General features: G+C 41.1%; 1 protein-coding gene across 2 annotated transcripts in view; it reads left to right on the top strand.

Annotated features, from left to right (window-relative positions):
• Window positions 1-24,316, top strand: part of LOC138975691 (mucin-2-like) — an 80,213-nt gene that overhangs the window by 49,621 nt on the left and 6,276 nt on the right. The window contains exons 50-70 of one of the 2 annotated variants that reach the window (XM_070348432.1): window positions 244-291; window positions 805-894; window positions 1,612-1,668; window positions 2,108-2,137; window positions 3,797-3,999; window positions 5,216-5,273; window positions 5,681-5,728; window positions 6,119-6,258; window positions 6,743-6,854; window positions 7,421-7,483; window positions 7,935-8,134; window positions 8,934-8,991; window positions 9,296-9,343; window positions 9,564-9,703; window positions 10,894-11,005; window positions 11,646-11,696; window positions 12,246-12,490; window positions 12,856-13,000; window positions 13,528-13,644; window positions 14,612-14,811; window positions 15,234-15,419. In XM_070348432.1, the coding sequence (XP_070204533.1) occupies window positions 244-291; window positions 805-894; window positions 1,612-1,668; window positions 2,108-2,137; window positions 3,797-3,999; window positions 5,216-5,273; window positions 5,681-5,728; window positions 6,119-6,258; window positions 6,743-6,854; window positions 7,421-7,483; window positions 7,935-8,134; window positions 8,934-8,991; window positions 9,296-9,343; window positions 9,564-9,703; window positions 10,894-11,005; window positions 11,646-11,696; window positions 12,246-12,490; window positions 12,856-13,000; window positions 13,528-13,644; window positions 14,612-14,811; window positions 15,234-15,419 (2,351 nt within the window). Of the gene's footprint in view, window positions 1-243; window positions 292-804; window positions 895-1,611; window positions 1,669-2,107; window positions 2,138-3,796; window positions 4,000-5,215; window positions 5,274-5,680; window positions 5,729-6,118; window positions 6,259-6,742; window positions 6,855-7,420; window positions 7,484-7,934; window positions 8,135-8,933; window positions 8,992-9,295; window positions 9,344-9,563; window positions 9,704-10,893; window positions 11,006-11,645; window positions 11,697-12,245; window positions 12,491-12,855; window positions 13,001-13,527; window positions 13,645-14,611; window positions 14,812-15,233; window positions 15,420-24,316 lie in introns of those variants that run through there. The other variant, XM_070348431.1, reaches the window with a different exon arrangement.

Below are 24,316 nucleotides of genomic sequence, written 5' to 3'. Positions count from 1 at the left end.
CTTACTCACTCTCTTACTCACTCGCTCTCTCTCTCTCTCTCTCTCTCTCTCTCTCTCTCTCTCTCTCTCTCTCTCTCTCTCTCTCTCTCTCTCTCTCTCTCTCGCTCTCTGGAAATTACTTCCTTTGTTTGCGTGCCCCCAAAGTTCTTGAATGGGTCTTCTGTCAATGTTTTATGGCTGTCGGTGATTTTTTCAACTTCATTGTCTTTCGTTCTGTATGTCTAATTTTAGTTAATTTTTCAGCCACACCTGCTGTTACTGTCACCACTGCCGAAGTCACAGAATATACCAGTAAGTAACACTACACGAACGTCTGTGTGTTTTGTTACAGGGATACATTTTCTTTTTTTTCTTTCTCTTAAAGATTAACCGTATGTGATGTTTTGCGAAGTATACTCAATCCAATAAGAGATTGAATGTTTAAAACATGCACAAGAAGCAAGTAACCTCCAGTCAGCCAATTAAGAGTTGAGTGAATCAAGGTTCTACAATATCAAAAACAAAAATTGTCCTTAAAAATGAATGTTTTGTCTACCCCCAAAGCGACGTATGGCTGCCGGAAGGGTGGGGTTAACAGTCATACACGTAAAAACGCACTCATGCAAAAACATGAGTGAACGTGGGAGTTTCAGCCCATGCACGAAGAAGAAGAAGAAGAAGAAGAAAAAGAAAAATAAAAAGAAGAAGAAGAAGAAGAAGAAGAAGAAGAAGAAGAAGAAGAAGGTTTTGTCAAACATTAACCTTTCCAGTGACTCACCTTTCTTGTGTGTTTTTATTTATTTATTAAAATGTGTCCTTTTTCAGCAACCGCTTGTCCAAAGTTCGAATGCAACGGCAAATGCATCCAGACTTGGGAGGCTTTCTGCCAGTCACTGTGTGCAGATGATAGCTGTGGTAAGTGTCTTGTTCTAGCTTGTCACAACACATTTTATGAACATATTCACGAGGCCAAACGGCGTTAAGAAATGGGTGTTCCAGTATGTGTGTGTGTGTGTGTGTGTGTGTGTGTGTGTGTGTGTGTGTGCGTGTATGTGAGTGTATGTGTGTGTCTGTGTCTATGTCTGTGTCTGTGTGCCTGTGTGTGTGTGTGTGCGTGTATGTGAGTGTATGTGTGTGTCTGTGTCTATGTCTGTGTCTGTGTGCCCGTGTGTGTGTGTGTGTGCGTGTATGTGAGTGTATGTGTGTGTCTGTGTCTATGTCTGTGTCTGTGTGCCTGTGTGTGTGTGTGTGTGCGTGTATGTGAGTGTATGTGTGTGTCTGTGTCTATGTCTGTGTCTGTGTGCCTGTGTGTGTGTGTGTGTATGTGTCTGTGTGTGTATGTGTCTGTGTGTGTGTATGTGTCTGTGTGTGTATGTGTCTGTATGTGCGTGTATGTGAGTGTATGTGTGTGTCTGTGTCTTGTGTGTGTCTGTGTCTGTGTGCCTGTGTGTGTCTGTGTGCGGGAAAGAGAGAAAAAGAAAAAGAGTGCGAGAGACTTGGTGGTTGGTGGTTGGTTATTTTCTTTAACGTCGCTTCAACCGATATGGCTATCCGACAAAGAGGGTGTAGAGAATAACAGACATGAGCGAACTTTGACTTGATCTGATATGAGAATTTGTTCCTGATTTTCAGTGACAGAAAAACCTCCAAGCACCACAAGCACCATCGGAACCACAACTGGCGCACCCCGTGAGTGTCTCTTAAAACACCGCTTTTTATGCCAGGAATTCAGAAATCCTTCCACATATGTTATGTTGGCTTGAAAATAAACTGTTTTAAAAAAAAAAGTCATTGTACCCATTTCGCATTAAAAGTTTAAATAAAATGACACGTGAAGGAATGCTTTAGATAGTAGAAAATGGTTGCAATAATCGTTTTGCACAGTTTAGTCAAGACAGAACGAGCTGCAAAATCGTGTCTTTTTCTTGCACAACCTTTTTTCCTTACAACGAGAATAATTCAGTGATGTTTAGTTCTCCCGTGTGTGTCCTATGTTTCCTCCATTTTTACGCTCCATTAACTAGTACTAGGCCTGTCATTTTTAGATCAAAGGGAAATTATTTGTAACGCTGGGGCGATTTTCAAAGTTGCAGATGCAAAAATTACATAATTATGCTATTTTTTTCAGCAACCACTCAGCCAGTAATTCCCACAACACGTGAGCGTTTCTTTTGAATCATTTCTCATGTTAGATCCAATATTACCTTGCGTCAATGTCAATAAAGACAATAGCATTGGTATACTGTATGCTATATACTTTGTGTTATTTCCATAGGTTTGACAGAAACGCAAATGACTAAGTTAACTGTTAATATATTCCATGATCGTTGTAGTGAAGTCAAAGTTGCTATAGATCTAATTTTGACCAAGAGCTGACTGTATGACTCATTACATTTAGTCAAGTTATGACTAAATGTTTTAACATAGAGGGGGGAATCGAGACGAGGGTCGTGGTGTATGTGTGGGTGTGTATGTGTGTGTGTGTGTGTGTGTGTGTGTGTGCGTGCGTGTAGAGCGATTCAGACCAAACTATTGGACCGATCTTTATGAAATTTGACATGAGAGTTCCTGGGTATGATATCCCCATACGTTTTTTTCATTTTTTTGATAAATGTCTTTGATGACGTCATATCCGGCTTTTCGTGAAAGTTGAGGCGGCACTGTCACGCCCTCATTTTTCAACCAAATTGGTTGAAAGTTTGGTCAGGTAATCTCCGACAAAGCCCGGACTTCGGTATTGCATTTCAGCGTGGTGGCTTAAAAATTACTTGATGACTTTGGTCATTAAAAATCTGAAAATTGTAAAAAAAATATGTTTTTTATAAAACGATCCAAATTTACGTTTATCGTATTCTCCATCATTTGCTGATTCCAAAAACATATAAATATGTTATATTTGGATTAAAAACAAGCTCTGAAAATTAAATATATAAAAATTATCATCAAAATTAAATTTTCGAAATCAATTTAAAAACACTTTCATCTTATTCCTTGGTTTAAACAAAACTTTATTCAATTTTAATCATGACAAGAACAATGCATGGATGATTACATACTCAAGCATATAATGCTTATTTTAAGCAATCATAGTAATTACAAAACAAAGGTTAGCATGATGGCGGAATAAGTACATTAGCTCATTTCAGGAAACGAAAAACAAAACAAAAGACACAAACAAGCAGAAAATGGGAAGGGGTTGGTGATACATGAGGTGGGGAAAGGGCAGCTAGCTAGTAGCTGGAAAAAGAAGAAGAAGAAGAAGACTTGGAGCGCCAATATTTGAGGGGATTTTTTCAATTGTAATAAGTGCACATAAGACACTCGCACAAAGTTAATGCGTATTGTGATCAGAGGAAAAGTCACTTATTCCTTGTTGGTTCCTGATTCCAAAAACATATAGATATGATATGTTTGGATTAAAAACACGCTCAGAAAGTTAAAACGAAGAGAGGTACAGAAAAGCGTGCTATCCTTCCCAGCGCAAGTACTACCCCGCTCTTCTTGTCAATTTCACTGCCTATGCCGTGAGCGGTGGACTGACGATGCTACGAGTATACGGTCTTGTGCTGCGTTGCATTGCGTTCAGTTTCATTCTGTGAGTTCGACAGCTACTTGACTAAATCTTGTATTTTCGCCTTACGCGACTTGTTTTGTAATTGTGACAAGGTTTGAGAGAAACGTAAATGACTAAGTTACCTATGATTATATTCCATTGTTGAAGACGTGTGTGCCTTGGAATTGATTTGACCAAGAGCTTGGAGTCTTTTTATATCAAAGTTGGCCTCACAAACTTTCTTTTGTACGTTTTAAATAACAGAGCCCACTACGGAGACTGGATGCCCACAGGAGATGGTTCCAGAAGTACCAGGCGGCCCGGGTCCCATCCTAGGAAAGAAGCCTGACACCTATGTAGAAGTCAACGACTTCCCAACTGGTGTTTTTGTGGAAGAAGTTACCGATGATGATGAAGACGGTCAACCCGAAGGTGAAGTCTTCTCTTCAGTACAGCCCGATCCAGAAGTAAGTTTGAAATGGGAATCCAGTTAAAATAATACGTTCAGGGCTGAGGTGCATGAGAATGTTAACACCCAAAAGGGAGCCAACCGCGGGGTCGGTTTGGTTGAAACTGAGGTGCATGAGAATGTTAACACCCAAAAGGGAGCCAACCGCGGGGTCGGTTTGGTTGAAACTGAGATGTGTGAGAATGTTAACACCCAAAAGGGAGCCAACCGCGGGGTCGGTTTGGTTGAAACCTAGGTGTGTAAGAATGTTAACACCCAAAAGGGAGCCAACCGGGGGGTCGGTTTGGTTGAAACTGAGGTGCATGAGAATGTTAACACCCAAAAGGGAACCAACCGCGGGGTCGGTTTGTTTGAAACTGAGGTGCATGAGAATGTTAACACCCAAAAGGGAACCAACCGCGGGGTCGGTTTGTTTGAAACTGAGGTGCATGAGAATGTTAACACCCAAAAGGGAGCCAACCGCGGGGTCGGTTTGGTTGAAACTGAGGTGCATGAGAATGTTAACACCCAAAAGGGAGCCAACCGCGGGGTCGATTTGGTTGAAACTGAGGTGTGTGAGTGATTTAAACCAAGCAGGCTCCACGGATGGCTCCCGTTGGGGTGGTAACTTTCTCGTGCACCTCGATCAGTTTGTTTGTTTGTTTGTTTGTTTGTTTGCTTTTAAAACGCCCAGCCGACCACGAAGGGCCATATCAGGGCGGTGCTGCTTTGACATTTAACGTGCGCCACACACAAGACAAGTCGCAGCACAGGCTTCATGTCTCACCCAGTCACATTATTCTGACACCGGACCAACCAGTCCTAGCACTAACCCCATAATGCCAGACGCCAGGCGGAGCAGCCACTAGATTGCCAATTTTAAAGTCTTAGGCATGACCCGGCCGGGGTTCGAATCCACGACCTCCCGATCACGGGGCGGACGCCTTACCACTAGGCCAACCGTGCCGGTACCTCGATCAGTCCAGATTGCAGTAAGAGTGTGGCAACTATCAACGTTGATTATTGATATATCCAAGTTCATTTGCATCTGCTGTTTCGTACTTGGTCATTTGTGTCTCACTTTTTGTTTTCTGAAACAAAATGTTTAAGGAGAAAGATGACCTCTTATCATTGGTCATGTCTGAATCAAACCTAAACACAAGTAAAATTCTAATTAATTCACGCAGCTAAAGAAACATTGAAATGTACCCAAAATGTGCTGTTCCCCATTTCAGACGAATCAGTTCAAGCCAACCCCCAATGAGCCAATCCTGATCGTTGTCAGGCCCGGAGGTGAGATATGTTTGTGATTTTATGGTTTCTTCTTGTCGGGATCTACTGAGAGTGAGAGTATACAGATTACAATAAGGGGAAGGCGTTCAATAATATGTACATAGCTTACCATGTCTTGCAATTGCAGAATCGGTAGCATAAACTCTAATGAGACATGGTAAGTTTTGGAATGAATTTTTTTAGTCAAATTTTATACATGTAAATGTATAGGTGTTTCTTGATTGAGCTGCCTAATGTTTCCGACAGTATGGGATTATGAATACGAATCAGGATGAAGTCATTTACTTTAACATGCCTTAGAAAAAATACTTTTTTGATACAAATGCAACATCTTTCTTTTTATAACCATTAGAGGAATTGTCCTCGAGCTCAGTTAGTTACTATCAATTTTTTAAATTTTTCAACAGAAACACCAGCAAAGCCCACCGATGGATCTCGTACCCCGGAGGAAGCTGGTACGTGAACGTCGTCTCAAATGTTCTCAAATTCCACTGATGTGTTGATTTGGAGATGTAAATTAATGTTGAGAGGATGAAATTGCTCCAAAATAAGATTCTTACATTTATTGGGAAAGAAAGTGAACTTGTTTGTTTTGGGATGATACAGGAAAGATAACATAACTGACAGCCTTTGAACTAAAATACTTTCAACAACGTCGTAGATTTGTTTCTGAGGCTTCCTGTGTACATCTGCTGTCCTCTCTATTTCTGTCTGGGTCACGACGATAACTGAAAACGTTAACGTAAACCTGTTTGTAGATTAAGCCGTAGGGACAAATGGAAGATAGATTCGAGTCTTTATTTCTTTGACAAGTCTTTCACCAGTCTAATCTTTTCTCGTCACAGTCAACGAAGACCCTGACGCCGAGGTGATCGCAGAACTGCCCAGACCGGACGGTCAAGTAGACAAGGTGTACAAGGTCACCCCGAAGGACGATACTCCCATCAAGGTCACAGACCCACGGGACGTGTTGGAACAAAATAAGGTTAGTCTTTTTACCATTGGATCGTTTTATCGCCATTGACTTGGCATGATTAAATGCTGTCACCCAGAGCTCGTTTGCTGTAGAATACTGTTATAATTATGGTATAATTCCTTGTGAGAGATTCGAGCGTAGCATCTTCTCTTTCATCTTTATCCATCGAGTCTGGGGGCTATTTTGGATTAAAAAAAAGCTTCCTCAAGGTATTTAGTGCAAATCGCGAGTAGAGACACATAGGTCTTTATATCGAGTATGTCAAGATGTTACAACAGAGTATTGTATCTTGCTTTGCTCTGACGTCAAATGTACATGTCTTCATCACAATTCTTAACTTAGAATCATTTGGGTATACAAGCGATGACAGGCAGCGTAAAGATGATCGTTGGTGGTTTCATTTACGATTCAGTGACTGTCATAGTTGCAGAATTCACAACTCACAAATGCTTTGCTTTGAGCTAAAGTGTGTTGTCTGATTTTGATGTTGCAGCCCAACGGAGACGATGACTTCCCAATCAACAAGTACGGACCAATAACAGTTATCGTTGTGGATGATTCACCCGAACCCAAAAAGGTTCTGTTCTGCGAAAAACTCACCACAGGTAATACTGATCATTTTCACGATAAACTGTCAAAAAGATACGTTGAAAGCAGGCATCTTTGACACGATATCCAGCGAAATCGGGGTGCGAACTCGGTCGTGTCAATGAAAGACTTTGTAGCGCAGGCAATACAGATCAACTTCATGATAAACTTTCAAATAGATACATTAAAAGCAGGCATATGAATTGCAAAACATAATGGTGACACGATGTCCAGCGAAATCTGGGTGCGAAATTGGTCGTAACAAGGAAAGACTTTGTCGCGCCGTAACCAGCGCGTTGTATATAATCTACCCTGGCAAGGAGTTGGGTACCAAAACTGGCGTAGATAGTCAAGATTGCGCTAACTGCTATCTGTCTTAGCAAGGCTTTGGGAACAAAAACTGGCTTGGGTTGTCAACATTGCGCCCACTGCCATCTATCTTACCAAGAAGTTGGGTACAAAAACTGGCGTAGGTGGTCAACATTGCGCCCACTGCCATGATTAATAAAAAAAACCCGTTCATCTCTAAAAAGTTCCTGGAATACCTCTGCAGGTGGAATAATCAGGTAACTGTATTGTGCAGGCACCACCCCAGGCGCCACCTCTGGAGCTCCAACCACCGGAACACCTGCAGTGGCCACCACCCGTGAGTCTCAATGATGATTGAATCCCTTCACCTCACGAGGAAACATAGTCCTGTTGCATCAGTAGTAGACTGTATAAGAAAGAAGTAGCAATATCAGTGGCTCTTTATCGTAAACTCGTGTGTGTGTGCTGCAGCTATGTTATGCAAAACGGCAATACAAAAAGAGAGAATACCCTAACCCTAACCCAATAGGCTTGACCACTGTTGGCAAGTTGAGGTAAATGGGATCAATAGCTGCCTTTAGCGGAACATCTCTTAAAACAGAATAGAACAACAGAGTTGACCATTTTATGGAAAGTTGTGGTTTATGGAATCTATAGCTGCGTATAGCGAAACGTCAAAATGTGAATAGAGCAATGGTTTAACCAGTGTTGAAGGGGGCTGCGGTGTTTATGATCCAGCTGCGTTTTGCTTCTTGTCGTGACAATGCCAATGACTGTGTGTGGCACAGAGCCCACAGAGACTGGATGCCCCCAGGAAATGAGCCCAGAAGTACCAGGCGGCCCAGGACCCGTTGAAGGAACCGTCCCCGACACCTTTGTACAAGACAGCGACTTCCCAGCTGGTACGTTCGTGGACGAAGTTCCTGATGAGGACGAAGATGGTCAAGTCGACGGTGAAGTCTTCTCGTCCGTTCAACCTGACCCTGATGTAAGACCAGTTTTAGATCACCTCGTTTTGTCATCTTTGTGAATAAGATTATTTCTTTTTCAAAAGATGACTTCTTATTTCAGAATGTTTACATTTGGAATACAGCTTCTAGTTACATGACAATACTACTACTACTACTACTACTACTACTACTACTACTACTACTACTACTACTACTACTACCACTACTACTAATTCACTTTTCTATAGCGCAAGTCCCGACAACAACTCCACGCACCATACAACCATGCGTAAGGACAAAAACATTGTGTAAATGCAAACAAAACAAAGCCACAGTGGCACACTGTGAAGAATATACGATTTTTGAAGACAGTTTGGATACTTCAGATTAAAAAAAAGAAGTAAAAAAAATGGTATTCAACGCTGACAAAATAAAGTTTTCACCTATACAGTTGATACATTTTTAGTCAGTGGTCTTGTCTTTCCGTTATTGCCCACAATCAGCAGTAGTGATTACTTCGTGGTATATTTCTCTGTGAACGCAAACAAAATAGAAGGAAGAGAAAATGTCCCCTGCCAATGGTAAGACCCAGCTTTGGTTTCTGTTCAAGGGAAAAATGCTGGCAGGGTACATAAAAGCCTGGATAATGGCTTACACTCATGTTTAAAAGGAAGGAGACATCGTGACGCTGTGGCGTCCTTTTCTTATACGCATAACTGCACGGCTTGTGTGCAGGCAGTTATTTTGTAGATCCATTTTATTTTTGAATGTAAAGTAGATACATGAAATGGTTAAAACGTGATTGACAGACTGCATGCCTCTGCTTCTTGTTTCCAGACCAAACAGTTCAAGCCAACAGCCAACGAACCACTTTTGATTGTCGTCAGAGCCGGGGGTATAACATTGTTTCTACCTGTGTGTGTACGTGTGTGTGTGTACGTGTGTGTGTGTGTGTGTGTGTGTGTGTGCGTGCGTGCGTGCGTGCGTGCGTGCGTGCGTGCGTGCGTGCGTGCGTGCGTGCGTGCATGCATGTGTGTGTGTGTGTGCATTTTTTAACATTAGCACAGAGGGCTGACTTTTAAAAAAATCAAAAATTGTGAAAACATATTTGTTCTCTGTATTTGCTGAACCTACTGATAGTTTCTAGCAACTTACGTTCCTGCCACAGACAGTAATTTTCGTCGTGTGTTTTTGTACAGAAACTCCAGAAAAACCAACAGATGGATCCCTTACTCCTCAGGATGCTGGTGAGTTTTTCTTCCTTAAAATAATCCCTGTACACCGTATGTTTGATTAGCGAATGAATTAAGCGCAGGAGCATCTGTTTTGAATTGCTTTCTATATCAACTACAAAGTCGTCAAATATTGCATGAATTTACTAAAATAGAGAATGAATGAATCGAACAATTAGACCAAAATAGCATGAACATGAGCGTTAACAATCAAACGCTTACTTTTCTGTTGCAGTTGACAATGACCCAGACGCCAAGCTGGTAGCAGAACTGCCCAGAACGGACGGTAAAGTAGACAAGGTGTACAAGGTCACCCCGAAGGACGATACTCCCATCAAGGTCACAGACCCACGGGATGTGTTGGAACAAAATAAGGTTAGTCTTTTTTTCCATTCGATGGTTTTGTCGCCATTGACATGCCATGATTAAATGCTATCATTCAGAGCTGAGGGCCCCAAAGGGGGGGTATCATCACAATCACTGGAAGGGAAATTTTAGCTTTCACGATCACAGTTACCTTGATTTTTGTTTTTACGATCACAAACACCTTGACGAATAGAGGATCATAGAGTGATACAGCTGTGAAGAATGTACGTTGAAAATAAAATGCTTTGCAATAATGCCCATCACGATCACGAAAACAAATGACGATCACGATCACGAGACTTGACTTTTTTTGTCATCACGGATCACGGGCAAAGTCCCATCACGATCACAGAAATGGAAATTTCGGCAATCACGGTCACAGAAAGGTAAAAAACGCCAATTACGATCACGATTTTAAACCCTTTGGGGCCCTCAGAGCTGTATCATACTACAGTAGAACCTGTTGCTAAAGTCAGGGATTTAAGAAAAATAGTATTTATGGTAGGAAGAGATTGTGGTGTTAATTAAGGAGCAGGTTAACCGTGATTGTTATGCCAACAGGAGTGTTTTTTTCAAGACGAACCTGTGTCTCTACAATGACTTAGAACGGTACTCTCCGTGGAATCTTGATGGCTAACATTCTTTGAAACAAACGAAATTTTTAACAACACCTTCGTTACGCAAAATTAACTTTAAACGTACATGTGTTTTTGGAAAATTACTTTGAAAATTGAGGATATTAGGGTTTGAAATTTACGCTTGTCCGGTACAAACTATCTACACGTGGACTCTCTTCTTTATCCAACTCGAGCAAGAAAATGTATACATTTCACACACGGGAAGCAGAAAGACTTAGAACTTTATTGCATGACCAGTTTTGTTTTTGCGCAGTATTTTTCCAGTGTTTTGACACAAAGAAACGCTTTAATAGGCAGACACAATCCCTGCAACTACTCCATTAATAGTATCATAATCATTGTTTTCTGTAATGTTACACAATCAGAAACACAGACAAACAAAGGAACAAACGAACAAAGGAACAAACGAACAAAGGAACAAGCAAATAATGAAAACAAAATACCAAAAAGTAACGAACAAGCACAGCATAATTTGCTAGCAGAATCATTTAACCAAACATACACAGACGCACAGTTGAAGCATGTGTTAATGATTATTGTTGTATTTGAACGTGTTAACAGCCAGACGACGATGACGATCTGCCGATCAACAAGGCTGGACCTGTCAGGCTTATCATTCTGGCCAACTCGGATGAACCAAGAAAAGTCGTGTTCTGCGAGAAAGCTACAGCAGGCGAGAACAAATTATTTTTCTCTTCCCTTCACCCCGCAAAACGCATCTTAATTGTTTCTGGTTTGAACGAGGTCAAGCTGGTTTGTTCAGTCTCAAGGCCGAGACCAGCATGTTAAAAAAAAGCAAAGGACTGCTTTTACCATTTCCTTCGTTGACAAAGAACTACCTAACTGTATCTAATTTTGGTCTGTCCTTACAATGCACACTTCTAGACAAGAGTTTTGATCAGTTATTAAAATTACTTGGCTCCCGACCTGTCAGGTTATTTTATCAATACTTGTCATAGTTAATGTACATACCAATCTGTGAGCGTTGTGACTGCTGATGGTACTGGTTCTGTTATGTGCATCGTAAACTCCAGCAAACAAATCTGTTCTTCTAAGCAGTCAGCGATGTTATTAATACGTGACGTTGAAATATAAATGTCTGGTTAAAGTGCTGTTGTCAAGGTGAACTTTGCTTGAGTATTTAAGAAGTCGACATTACGATCATTCACGTTTGTGTGATTGATGTAAAACTGAAGAAATATTCTTTCAACCACTGGTAACAATAACAGGGATTAACAACGTTAATGAAGTCTCAGCCTGTGAATCCATTGTACCTGTTTTAATATGTAAACCTGTTCTCTTCTGGTTTACAGCAACAACCGCGCCAACGGTACCTACAACACCAGGAGCCACGCCAACAACACGTGAGTGACTATTTCTGCCCAGCTTGAACACAGTTAAACAATTTAAAAGCTTTACCAAACTCGCTCTGTGTCACTGGTGCTAAATGATTTTCAAACCAAAGTTTTTATTCAAGTGCCACAGACACACTAAAGCCCAGATATAAGTGCACAAACATATACAGCATGAATACTATGCTCTGTGTATGAATGATTTTGTAGAGGTGGGGTCTGGGGTGTTGGTTGGTTGTGGTGTATGTGGTTGTGTGTATATGTGTGTGTGTATGTGTATGTGTGTGAGTGTGATTGTGTGTGTGTGTGCGAGTGTGTGATTGTGTGTGTGTGCGAGTGTGTGTGTGTGTGTCTGTCTGTCTGTTTGTGTGTGTGTGTGCCTCTGTGTGTGTGTGTGTGTGTGTGTGTGTGTGTGTGTGTGTGTGTGTGTGTGTGTGTGTGTCTCGATTAAGTGTTTATATCTGTATGTGAACATATTTGGCTGACAAAAGAAGAGAGACAGACATACAGACAAAGATACTGACGCACAAAGAATTTAAAACTATCTGTATGATGTTTCAGCCAAGCAATGCGAGGATGAAAACCTGACAGATCTTGAAGAGTTTAACAGCACCCCAGGACCTAACGCAGTGAATCCTCAAGGCTCAGTATTCACCAGTGACGGCTCTGGAAAGCGTGTGAGGGTTGAGTTGGAACCAAAGGCCAAGGAACCCTTCACACCCCTCGCCATTGACGTCAAACTCACAAACGTGAAGAAACTCACAGTACGATACGTACTGGCCGGCGACGAGCCTGCCCAAGAGAAGGTAATACAGTCTTGTTTGACAAAAATACTTGAAAAGCAGTCAGAATATTCTTTCAACATTTAATCGATATTTGACACGCTTTTTTCTTTGACATGCTTAGTGTTCGGCATCCCCAAATTTGTGGAGTTGACATTCCTCTTGGCACAGAAAAGAACGGTGGTCACATTCCTTGAAGGAAACTCCATAACGTTCGCTACGTTTGCTTTTTGTCTCTCGGCATCTTTGGTTGTTTGTTTTATTTGACCGTTGGTTTGTCTGTTGTAGGTTTTCTATTGTTTTGCTGTTTGCGTTCGTGTGTAACAAAAGGAAATTATTTCACCCTAAACCATTCTTAAAATCATACCTATTACGCTATGTTCTTCAAGGTTTTCAACAACCCAAGCGACGCATTCAGTGTCCCCGTCGGCGACGCGCCTGATACCGTGATCAAGGTCATCCTGATCGCAACACCAGAAGAACCCAGCAAGGATGTCCAGGTCGAGGTTGACAAATTGGAAGCCTGTGTCCATCGTAAGTTGATGTTATGATTGAATGCTGTCGTGGGTTCACCTAGTATTAGTGAGTCACAGTAATGAGCAGTGTTAGGCCGTGTGCAGTGTTCGAACAAACAACTAAATGTTGAGATTCTGTCAGTTGTTTTTGAAGCTAGAGCCTTTTAACGCTATACATTTCTAACCATTGATCATTTCTCGACATGAACCAAGTCAAGCTGACCTTCGTCAAAATGTAGTGTCACAGCGGGATAGTGTTCGGGTCATAAACTTGAACATTATCAATTTCTTAAACCTTTTCTAAAACGTGAGCTTCGAAGCTTTTCACAGTTCTAGGGTTGATGACCTCACGACGTGGCCCAATTAATCTGGTTGACCTTCGGCAAAATGTCAAGGCCACAGAGGGGTTGGGTTTGGGACATTACATGGAAAATGATACATTTCTTGCTGTTTTTTGTTTACATCACTCTAGAACAAGAGAAAACATAAGAATTAATGAACCATTGGTGGAAATGTGTTCATGCTTGAATTGGACATATTTTGCAGCAACCACTGGAACACCAGCAGGACAGACCACAGGACCAGTAGAACCGACCACAAAACCAGTAGAACAAACCACTGGACCAGCAGAACTAACCACTACGCCAAATGAACCAACCACACGTAAGTTGCTTTCTGGATGCCCTGTGTTCTGATGGAAGCACTAAGGCTCGCAAAAAGTAACATTATTGAACATCACCTTTCTTTTCCGTGCTCTTACATTTACACAGGCGCATCCTTTCCTGGCTCAGAAGCTGTTCTGAAGCTGTCGTGTACCATTCTGTTCCGAAGGTCAATGATAAAACAGGTTGTGAAGTATGTAACATTCGTCTAGATTTGTTCTTATTGACACTTGAGAGTAATGAGAGAGTCGCCGTAATGACTACTTTTTATACACAGTCATGGGCGGACGACCGTCCGTCCGTTAGTCCGTTTGTCTGTGAGCTGACTTAACTTTGAAGTAGCATTGGATGTTATTAAATGTTGATCTTTAAAACTTTGGTGACTTCCAAACATTACCCACATTTTGTAATTCTTGTCAAATGTTATTCCTTGGGGGTTGTTAAAACCACAACTTTAAAACGCCACTCAATAATATAAAGGTTTCGTAAAGTATAACAATTATATCCATTTTTGTAATGGAGATGGAACCTTTGCTCTAAAAATGCACACATTTCCAGGGTTTTGTGATTGGGAGAAATGACGCAATTCTGGTTGAGCCTGGTCAGATTTTAAAGTCCAAGTGGGATCAAGGTCCAGGCAAAAAGTGGAAAAAAAATAACTGTACGAACGTTCATAGTTCTGAAACTGAAACTGAAACTGAACACAACTCCAGAGTTTCATGATCGTTATATATGGCACACTTCTAAATGTCCCTAATGCTAGTCATATTTCAAGGTCACAGTGGGGTGAAATGGAGGTAAAATAAAAAAAACCAAGATAATTATTCTTATATCCAAAGTTCTTGAAGCTAGAGCTCACACATGACCCAAGTCGGGTTGACTCTGCTCAAACTTCAAGTAAAAGTCATAAGGTAGGAAATTATTATTGTAAGGGTATTTCACAGATGTGCTTGTGCGGACGATTTCAGAAACCACAGAGACTGGATGCCCACAGGAGATGAGTCCACAAGTACCAGGCGGCCCGGGTCCCATCACAGGAAATAATCCTGGCACCTTTGTAGAAGTCAACGACTTCCCAACTGGTACTTTTGTTGAAGACGTCCCTGATGAAGATGAAAACGATAAACCCGACGGTGAAGTCTTCTCTTCAGTGGAGCCGGATCCAGAGGTGTGTGTGTGTGTGTGTGTGTGTGTGTGTGTGTGTGTGTGTGTGTGTGTGTGTGTGTGTGTGTGTGTGTGTGTGTGTGTGTGTGTGTGAGTTCATGTGTGTGTGTGTTAATGTGTTCATGTGTGTGTGTGTGTTAATGTGTTCATGTGTGTGTGTGTGTGTGTGTGTGTGTGTTAATGTGTTAATGTGTGTGTGTTAATGTGTGTGTGTGTGTGTGTGTGTGTGTGTGTGTGTGTGTGTGTGTGTGTGTGTATATAAGTTTATTTATACCTTTCAGTTTACTTTACGTATTTTCCATATGCTACTAATGGTTGCATATATCCTCTAGGTTACTCTTTGTGTTTGCTGACGATCGGATGCCTGGCGTGTGTAAGATACATATTTTATTTAAATAGTCTCAAAGTGTTGTGCTCGAATTTCAGACCAAACAGTTCAAACCAACCCCCAACGAGCCACTGCTGATCATCGTCAGGCCAGGAGGTGAGAATATTTACTCACGTAGAAAGCATTTTGTTTGGCAATTTTACAGTTCTTTTATATATACTGTTCAAAAAAAGAAACGCATAGTTGCTACTTGCCAAATTTGTTTTATTTTTCGAAAAAATTAACAGAAAATCCAATATTTAGATTATCTGTTTGAAATTTGGTATGGACACAGTTGAATGCACACACAGTTCATTTGCATCTTCAAATCAATCAGTCAATCAATACGATTGGGTGCCGAGGCTGTCAAGTCAGTAGGGGGTGTGACTGCCTTGAGCAGCAACAACTGCCCGGCACCTTCTGGGCATGGACTGGATCAGATGCCGGATATCTTGCTGTGGGATGGTGTCCCACTCCTCCTGAAGTGCCTGCAATAGATCGCGGTGATTTGCCGGCGCTTTTTCTCGCCTGCGCACACGTCTGTCCAATTCATCCCAGAGGTGTTCTATCGGGTTCATGTCTGGCGACATGGATGGCCAGGGAAGCACCTGGACATGGTGGTCGGTGAGGAACTGGGTGGTGAGTCGTGCTGTGTGCGGGCGAGCGTTGTCCTGCTGGAATATGGCATCCTGGTCAGCCAGAAGAGGAAGGGCGTGTGGGCGCAGAATTTCCTTCACGTATCGCTGGGCAGTTATGCGCCCTTGGACGTGCACCAGGGTGCTCCTTCCAGCGGTATTGATCGCCCCCCACACCATGACGCCTCCACCACCATGAACGGGTGCCTCATCCACACAGTTGGGCGCGTAACGTTCGTTTACTCTCCGGTAGACCCTCCTCCGACCATCATGTCGCTGGAGCAGGAAGTAGGACTCGTCGCTGAACCACACGTGTCTCCAGTGATTCCGGACGGTCCAGCGAAGGTGCTGGTTGCCCCACTGCACTCGGTTCTGGCGATGGCGGCGGGTGAGGACAGCTCCTCTGTGAGGTCTGCGAGCTCTCAAACCAGCTTCATGCAGGCGGTTCCGCACGGTCTGGTCCGATAATCGGTGTGGCCCGGGGAGAGCCTGGACAGAAGATGAGGCCGACAGGAAACGATTCCGGAGGTGGCGGAGCCGTATGAAGCGGTCGTGAGCAGCAGTTGTCGCCCTTGGTCTTCCCGCTCGTGGCAAGTCAGCAACGGAGCCAGTGGCTTGAAACCTGACCCACAGTCTACTGATGGTGCCCTGGGACACGTGGAAGTGCCTGGCGATTGCACTTTGACTTTGGCCTGCTTCTAAATGACCCAATGCAATTTGGCGGTCTTCTCTGCTCAATCGGGCCATCTTTCGTCGCTGAATTGTCGTCTGATTTCTTTGTGGCGAACAATCCGCTTTTATGGGTTTTGGAAGACATGGTGAGAGCTCAATATTCCCCGAGTTTCAAGAGATTACACTGAAGCATGACGAGTGGTCATGCCAAATGAGCAATTTTGACATTGTAGCCACTGATAACGCATGCGTCACGTGCAGAGCTCACTTGTGGCAATGGACGAAAGGTCGACGACCAGATAAACATTTTCTGCAGTTTGGTGGATATCCTTGTAGCCATATAACTAAATTAACCAAATATTACAAGCTATGCGTTTCTTTTTTTGAACAGTATATTAACAGAGGACATTATTTTCTGCAGTTGCAGTTCTGTTTCCTTAACAAAGATAGGGTAGAATTTCTTTCCTTTACACTTGGTAACTTACATTATGTTATTTTACTGGATATAATACTACTCCGATATGACCTGTACTTTATGTTACGCTTTCCATGTTAGTTATGTTCAAAATAAATCAGTTTGCAAGGCAAACCAAATTTCATAGAAACTGTTGTTTCCTATTGAGACACGATTGTCAACCTTTTCAATCCTTGTTCCTACAGAAACACCCGAAAAGCCAACAGATGGATCACGTACACCACAGGATGTGGGTAAGTCGAATTCCGAAGGTTCTGCAGCTTTTGTTGCAACATATCATATGTCTTTGTATGTGATGTTTTACCAGTGATACGTAACAATGTAAGGAGGGCACTTTTCCGGGTTTATATATGTCTCAGAAATCTGATGTCAGAAGAAAAAGATTGATTTACGGGTATCTTTATGCAGCAGTTTTGTCTTGCTTCATTTCTCTGAAAAATCTGATAGACAAAGGGAAGTAAGCGCTCTAAATGCATGCGACATGTGTAATAGAGTAGGTGAGAGTTATGCGGAACCAGTCTCCTGACATCTGAGAGAATGACCAGCATTGAAATGAACAAGCGGTTTTCATCCTCAAAAACTTAATTAAATTTCCATTTTGAAAGGCAAATCAAATGACCGTTTTAATTTTGAAATGTAAATGAGGAAGTCTTGAAATAGTGGTCTGACTAATTTGTTTACGATTCTTCAGTTACCTTTCTGAAACGCTGCAACACGAGGAATATTTTATTCTTTGCTTAGCTAAATTGATGTTTTTATTTTGGTGAATGTATTCACAAATTCATTTTATTCCATTTTTTGGGATGGGTTTTATTGTAGTAGGAAGATCTGTGAAGCAAATGTTCCCCGAAATATTGGAAATTCCACCACAAACTTATCAACTCAACCTCACAAATCTTCCTAACACAATAAAACCCATCCGAAAAAAGTTCCTTGCCCTTTTAATTCTTGTTTCTTTTGATGAGCCAACATGTTGTTCATTAAAGTGAGAGAGGAAGAGGTGCTTGCGATGTTCATTGTTCTGGATAATGTTGAAGTTGGGGACATGGATAACAGGCGTTGAGATTATGATTTTAAGTGTTGACTGGCAAGGTTATTTGATGTGCAGTGAATGAGGACCCCAACGCCGAGTTGGTGGCTGAGCTTCCTGAAGAGGATGGTAAGGTGTACAAGGTGACCCCTAAAGACGACAGCCCCATCAAAGTAGACGATCCACGGGATGTGTTGGAGCAATCTAAAGTAAGATTCTGGCTGTAATTCTGTGTTAGTGTCCAATAGTTTGTTTGAGAGAGAGAGAGAAAGAGAGAGAGAGAAAGAGAGAGAGAAAGAGAGAGAGAGAGACAGACAGACAGACAGACAGACAGACAGACAGACAGACAGACAGACAGACAGACAGACAGAGGGGAGGGATGGAGACGCAACGACGCAAGTGGTTTATTTTGTTGGCCATTACCCTCATGAAGGGGTGTGAACAAAAGAGGTGCTTAAACTAAACTTGCACTCCACATATGCAACAGGTAAATAAATCGTACAATAATATCAATTCACTCTACACGACATTTAAGTGAGAGGTTACTGTTTCGTTTAGCTAAAATGCTTGATACAAATGCATCGACACATATCTAACAACGTCGACTTGTGAAGGGACTAAAAGCAAACTAAGGCGACAGAGGTTTGGTTTTCTATATTGTTTAAATAGAAGAAAGTGTTGTCTTAAATTATTCAAATACCGGTAATACAAAAACAAAATGGACTTCATCTTCTTGTTGTCCTTTCAAAATGGACTCATCCTATCATAGTCATCATGCCTTTTATATCAGTAAGCGTGCAGAGCTTTTTTCAGAAATACCGAATTGAAACCTAGCCATAATAGCTTGTTGAATGCCTTTATATATTTAACAAAGATATGGTTTAATTTGATAATGTGGGTAGTTAAGCCTGAAATAAAACTTGTCTGTAATTGGCACTGTACAATTGATTGTTTAGTTACTTAGTTGTAACATTGACAGAGCAAGACAGTAGGTTCTTTTACACCTGTACAATCACAGAATGATTGATTGCAGGAATGTTTTGTCTGAGAAAGTTTATGTTCTGATTGAATTTGTTTTACAGCCGGATGACAAGGACGACTTCCCTATCAACAAGTACGGCCCTGTCAGAGTTGTTGTAGTGGATAACACACCTGAGCCCAAACCTGTTGTGTTCTGCGAGAAACTCACGACAGGTAAGCCAAGAGTGTTGTGATTGAGGGGATTTTGTGAAGGTGATTTTAGTTTTGTTAATTGGTATGCTCATTTTTTTAAAATAAATTGGACCCAGTTAAGATTAAACGTGATTGATAATAATAATAATAATAATAATAATAATAATAATAATAATAATAATAATAATAATAATGATAATAATAATACGAGAATTTATAACGCGCACAGTCATATCTCACCACAAGGCGACTCAAGGCGCACTCATATACACTTACGCATAAGTTACATGAAGATGACAAGGCAACAACACAAACAGAGACACGGCACTCAGACAACTTGAGGCAGTGGAGTTTGACAAGACTGCAAAAGGTAATGCCGTTAGCAGAGACATTAATGAAGTATTGATGGAAGTTTGTTCATGCATTAATGGGACATACGTTGCAGGAACCACTGGAACACCAGTTGAACAAACCACAGGACCAGTAGTACAAACCACGGGGATCCTAACAGGACCACCCACAGGGCCCCCAACAGAACCACCAACACCACCCACAGGGACCCCAACAGGACCACCCACAGGACTGACTACAGGAACAAGTGTTCCAACCACACGTAAGTTACTGTCCATTATACCTTGTGCTGCCCAATGAATGCATGGATATTCCCACAGATTTGTGGCACTATACATCCCCTTTTGTTTAAGTGGTCCCTCTCTAAACAAACTAAAGTGTTTTTAAACCCTAGCTAAAACACTGCTGTCACTTGCAAGTTGGCATGTTTGTCAGACGTGGGGCATGTCAGCTTGCCACTGCTCAATTGTTAAAGTGTTAATGAGTTCAAGTCCGCGTCACAAAGCAGGTCTTTAACATTGTATGTGCATGTCACAATCTGTTGGTGTGGTCGATTTCAGAAACCACAGAGACTGGATGCCCACAGGAGATGAGTCCACAAGTACCAGGCGGCCCGGGTCCCATCGAAGGAGAGAAGCCTGGCACCTTTGTAGAAGTCAACGACTTCCCAACCGGTACTTTTGTTGAAGACGTCCCTGATGAAGATGAAAACGATAAACCCGACGGTGAAGTCTTCTCTTCAGTGGAGCCGGATCCAGAGGTGTGTGTGTGTGTGTGTGTGTGTGTGTGTGTGTGTGTGTGTGTGTGTGTGTGTGTTAATGTGTGTGTTAATGTGTGTGTTAATGTGTGTGTGTGTGTTTGTGTGTGTGTGTGTGTGTGTTTGTTTGTGTGTGTGTGTGTGTGTATAAGTTTATTGATACCGTATTTTCCATATGCTACTAATGGTTGCATATATCCTCTAGGTTACTCTTTGTATTTGCTGACGATCGGATGCCTGGCGTGTGTAAGATACATATTTTATTTAAATAGTCTCTAAGTGTTGTGCTCGAATTTCAGACCAAACAGTTCAAACCAACCCCCAACGAGCCACTGCTGATCATCGTCAGGCCAGGAGGTGAGAATATTTAGTCACGTAGAAAGCATTTTGTTTGGCAATTTTACAGTGGTTATAGATAAAAAGAGGACATTATTTTCTGCAGTTGCATTACTCTTTCCTCAAGAAAGAAAGAAAGAAAGGGTAGAATTTCTTTCATTTTACACTTGGTAACTTACATTATGTTATTTTACTGGATATAATAAGATATAATTCTACTCTCATATGCGCTGTTCTTTATGTTACGCTTTCTGTGTTAGTTAAGTTCAAAATACCAAGACAAACCAAATGTTTTTTCTCATAAAAATGTTGTTTCCTATTGAGACACGATTGTTAATCTTTGTTATCCTTGTTCCTACAGAAACACCCGAAAAACCAACAGATGGATCACGTACACCACAGGATGTGGGTAAGTCCAATTCCGAAGGTTCTGCAGCTTTCATTGCAACATATCATATGTCCTTGCATGTGATGTTTTACCGGTGATACCTGACAATGCAAGGAGGGCACTTTTCCGTGTTTATATATGTCTTAGAAATCTTATGTCAGAAGAAAAAGATTGATTTATAGGTATCTTTATGCAACAGTTTTGTCTTGCTTCATCTTTCTGAAAAATCTGATAGACAAAGGGAAGTAAGCGCTCTAAATGCATGCGACATGTGTAATAGAGTAGGTGAGAGTTATGCGGAACCAGTCTCCTGACATCTGAGAGAATGACCAGCATTGAAATGAACAAGCGGTTTTCATCCTCAAAAACTTAATTAAATTTCCATTTTGAAAGGCAAATCAAATGACCGTTTTAATTTTGAAATGTAAATGAGGAAGTCTTGAAATAGTGGTCTGACTAATTTGTTTACGATTCTTCAGTTACCTTTCTGAAACGCTGCAACACGAGGAATATTTTATTCTTTGCTTAGCTAAATTGATGTTTTTATTTTGGTGAATGTATTCACAAATTCATTTTATTCCATTTTTTGGGATGGGTTTTATTGTAGTAGGAAGATCTGTGAAGCAAATGTTCCCCGAAATATTGGAAATTCCACCACAAACTTATCAACTCAACCTCACAAATCTTCCTAACACAATAAAACCCATCCGAAAAAAGTTCCTTGCCCTTTTAATTCTTGTTTCTTTTGATGAGCCAACATGTTGTTCATTAAAGTGAGAGAGGAAGAGGTGCTTGCGATGTTCATTGTTCTGGATAATGTTGAAGTTGGGGACATGGATAACAGGCGTTGAGATTATGATTTTAAGTGTTGACTGGCAAGGTTATTTGATGTGCAGTGAATGAGGACCCCAACGCCGAGTTGGTGGCTGAGCTTCCTGAAGAGGATGGTAAGGTTCCCAAGGTGTACAAGGTGACCCCCAAAGACGACAGCCCAATCAAAGTTGACGATCCACGGGATGTGTTGGAGCAATCCAAAGTAAGATTCTGGCTGTAGTTCTGTGTCAGCGTCCAATTGTTTGTTTGAGAGAGAGAGAGAGAGAGAGAGAGAGAGAGAGAGAGACAGACAGACAGACAGACAGACAGACAGACAGACAGACAGACAGACAGAGAGAGAGGGGAGGGATGGAGACGCAACGACGCAAGTGGTTTATTTTGTTTGGCCATTACCCTTATGAAGGGGTGTGAACAAAAGAGGTGCATAAACTATAATTTCACTCCACATATGCAACAGGTAAATAAATCGAACAATAATATCAATTCAGTCTACACGACATTTAAGTGAGAGGTTACTGTTTCTCTTAGCTAAAATGCTTTTTACAAATGCATCGACACATATCTAACAACGTCGACTTGTGAAGGGACTAAAAGCAAACTAAGGCGAAAGAGGTTTGGTTTTCTATAATGTTTAAATAGAAGAAAGTGTTGTCTTAAATTATTCAAATACCGGTAATACAAAAACAAAATGGACTTCATCTTCTTGTTGTCCTTTCAAAATGGACTCATCCTATCATAGTCATCATGCCTTTTATATCAGTAAGCGTGCAGAGCTTTTTTCAGAAATACCGAATTGAAACCTAGCCATAATAGCTTGTTGAATGCCTTTATATATTTAACAAAGATATGGTTTAATTTGATAATGTGGGTAGTTAAGCCTGAAATAAAACTTGTCTGTAATTGGCACTTTACAATGTATTACTTAGGTACTTACATTTTAAAGGGCAAGACAGTAAATTCTTTTACACCTGTACAATCACAGAATGATTAATTGCAGGAATGTTTTGTCTGAGAAAGTTTATGTTCTGATTGAATTTGTTTTACAGCCGGATGACAAGGACGACTTCCCTATCAACAAGTACGGCCCTGTCAGAGTTGTTGTAGTAGATAACACACCTGAGCCCAAACCTGTTGTGTTCTGCGAGAAACTCACGACAGGTAAGCCAAGAGTGTTGTGATTGAGGGGATTTTGTGAAGGTGATTTTAGTTTTGTTAATTGGTATGCTCATTTTTTTAAAATAAATTGGACCCAGTTAAGATTAAACGTGATTGATAATAATAATAATAATTAAGTAGATGTGTACTGCCGGGCAGTACATACCCCAAGCGAAGTCGTCCATCTGTGTGTACATGATTCTCTCTCTCTCTCTCTCTCTCTCTCTCTCTCTCTCTCTCTCTCTCTCTCTCTCTCTCTCTCTCTCTCTTAAAATGTGTCATCGATGACGTGTTTTCATACTTGCTAATGCGGCAGGCTAATCATGACGTCAAATTGAAACTTCTTGAAGTCTCTCAGAAAGGGACATGAAAACCATGTGGGGGTTACTGGTTTGGGCTGACGAAAAACCCAACTCCACCTAAAATTCAAGCGCCTATGGGGCTGAATTATGCAGCATAAATTGTGAAACATCAGGATATCTCACACTTTCAATTCTGCCATCATGTCAAATCTGACAACAAACCTACCCACAAAATGTCATAAATATCGGTGTAGAATTGAGACTTAACGGATTTTAACTGCCAAAAATAAGTTTTTTTGACTGGAATAGTTTGTCTTGAAATTCAGTTTGGGACAACGGACCCACCCACTAAATTTCATAAAGATAGGTGAAAATTTAAATGTAACGGTTTTTAACTGCCAAAATTATGTTTTTCTTCTGGAAAAGTATGGAGTGAAAATCAGTTGGGGACAACGAACCTACCCACAAAATTTCATAAATATCGATGAAGAATTGAGATTTAACGGTTTTTAACTGCCAAAAATAAGGTTTTTTGTCTGGAAAAGTATGTCTTAAAATTCAGTTTGGGACAACGGACCCACCCACTAAATTTCATAAAGATAGGTGAAGAATTGAAATTTAACGTTTTTTAACTGCCAAAATTATGTCTTTCTTCTGGAAAAGTATAGAGTGAAAATCAGTTGGGGACAACGAACCTACCCACAAAATTTCATAAATATCGGTGAAGAATTGAAATTTAACGGTTTTTAACTGCCAAAATTATGTTTTTCTTCTGGAAAAGTATGGAGTGAAAATAAGTTGGGGACAACAAACCTACCTTTAAAATTTCATAAGAATCAGTGAAGAAATAGGATTTAACGATTTTTTAACAGCCTTGACACTGAACATTTGATAAAGCATTGGTGATGTCATCATAACCCAGTCGTTGTAGTTGTCGTCGTAGTTGTTGGTGTTGTTGTTGTCATGTTCGTTGTCGTGATTGTTGTTGTTCTCGTGTTGTTGTTGTTGTTGTTGTTGTTGTTGTTGTTGTTGTT

This window comes from Littorina saxatilis, linkage group LG9 (genome assembly GCF_037325665.1).
Source record: "Littorina saxatilis isolate snail1 linkage group LG9, US_GU_Lsax_2.0, whole genome shotgun sequence".
NCBI classification, from domain to species: Eukaryota; Metazoa; Mollusca; class Gastropoda; order Littorinimorpha; family Littorinidae; genus Littorina; species Littorina saxatilis.
This window is presented reverse-complemented; position numbering and strand designations above follow the sequence as displayed.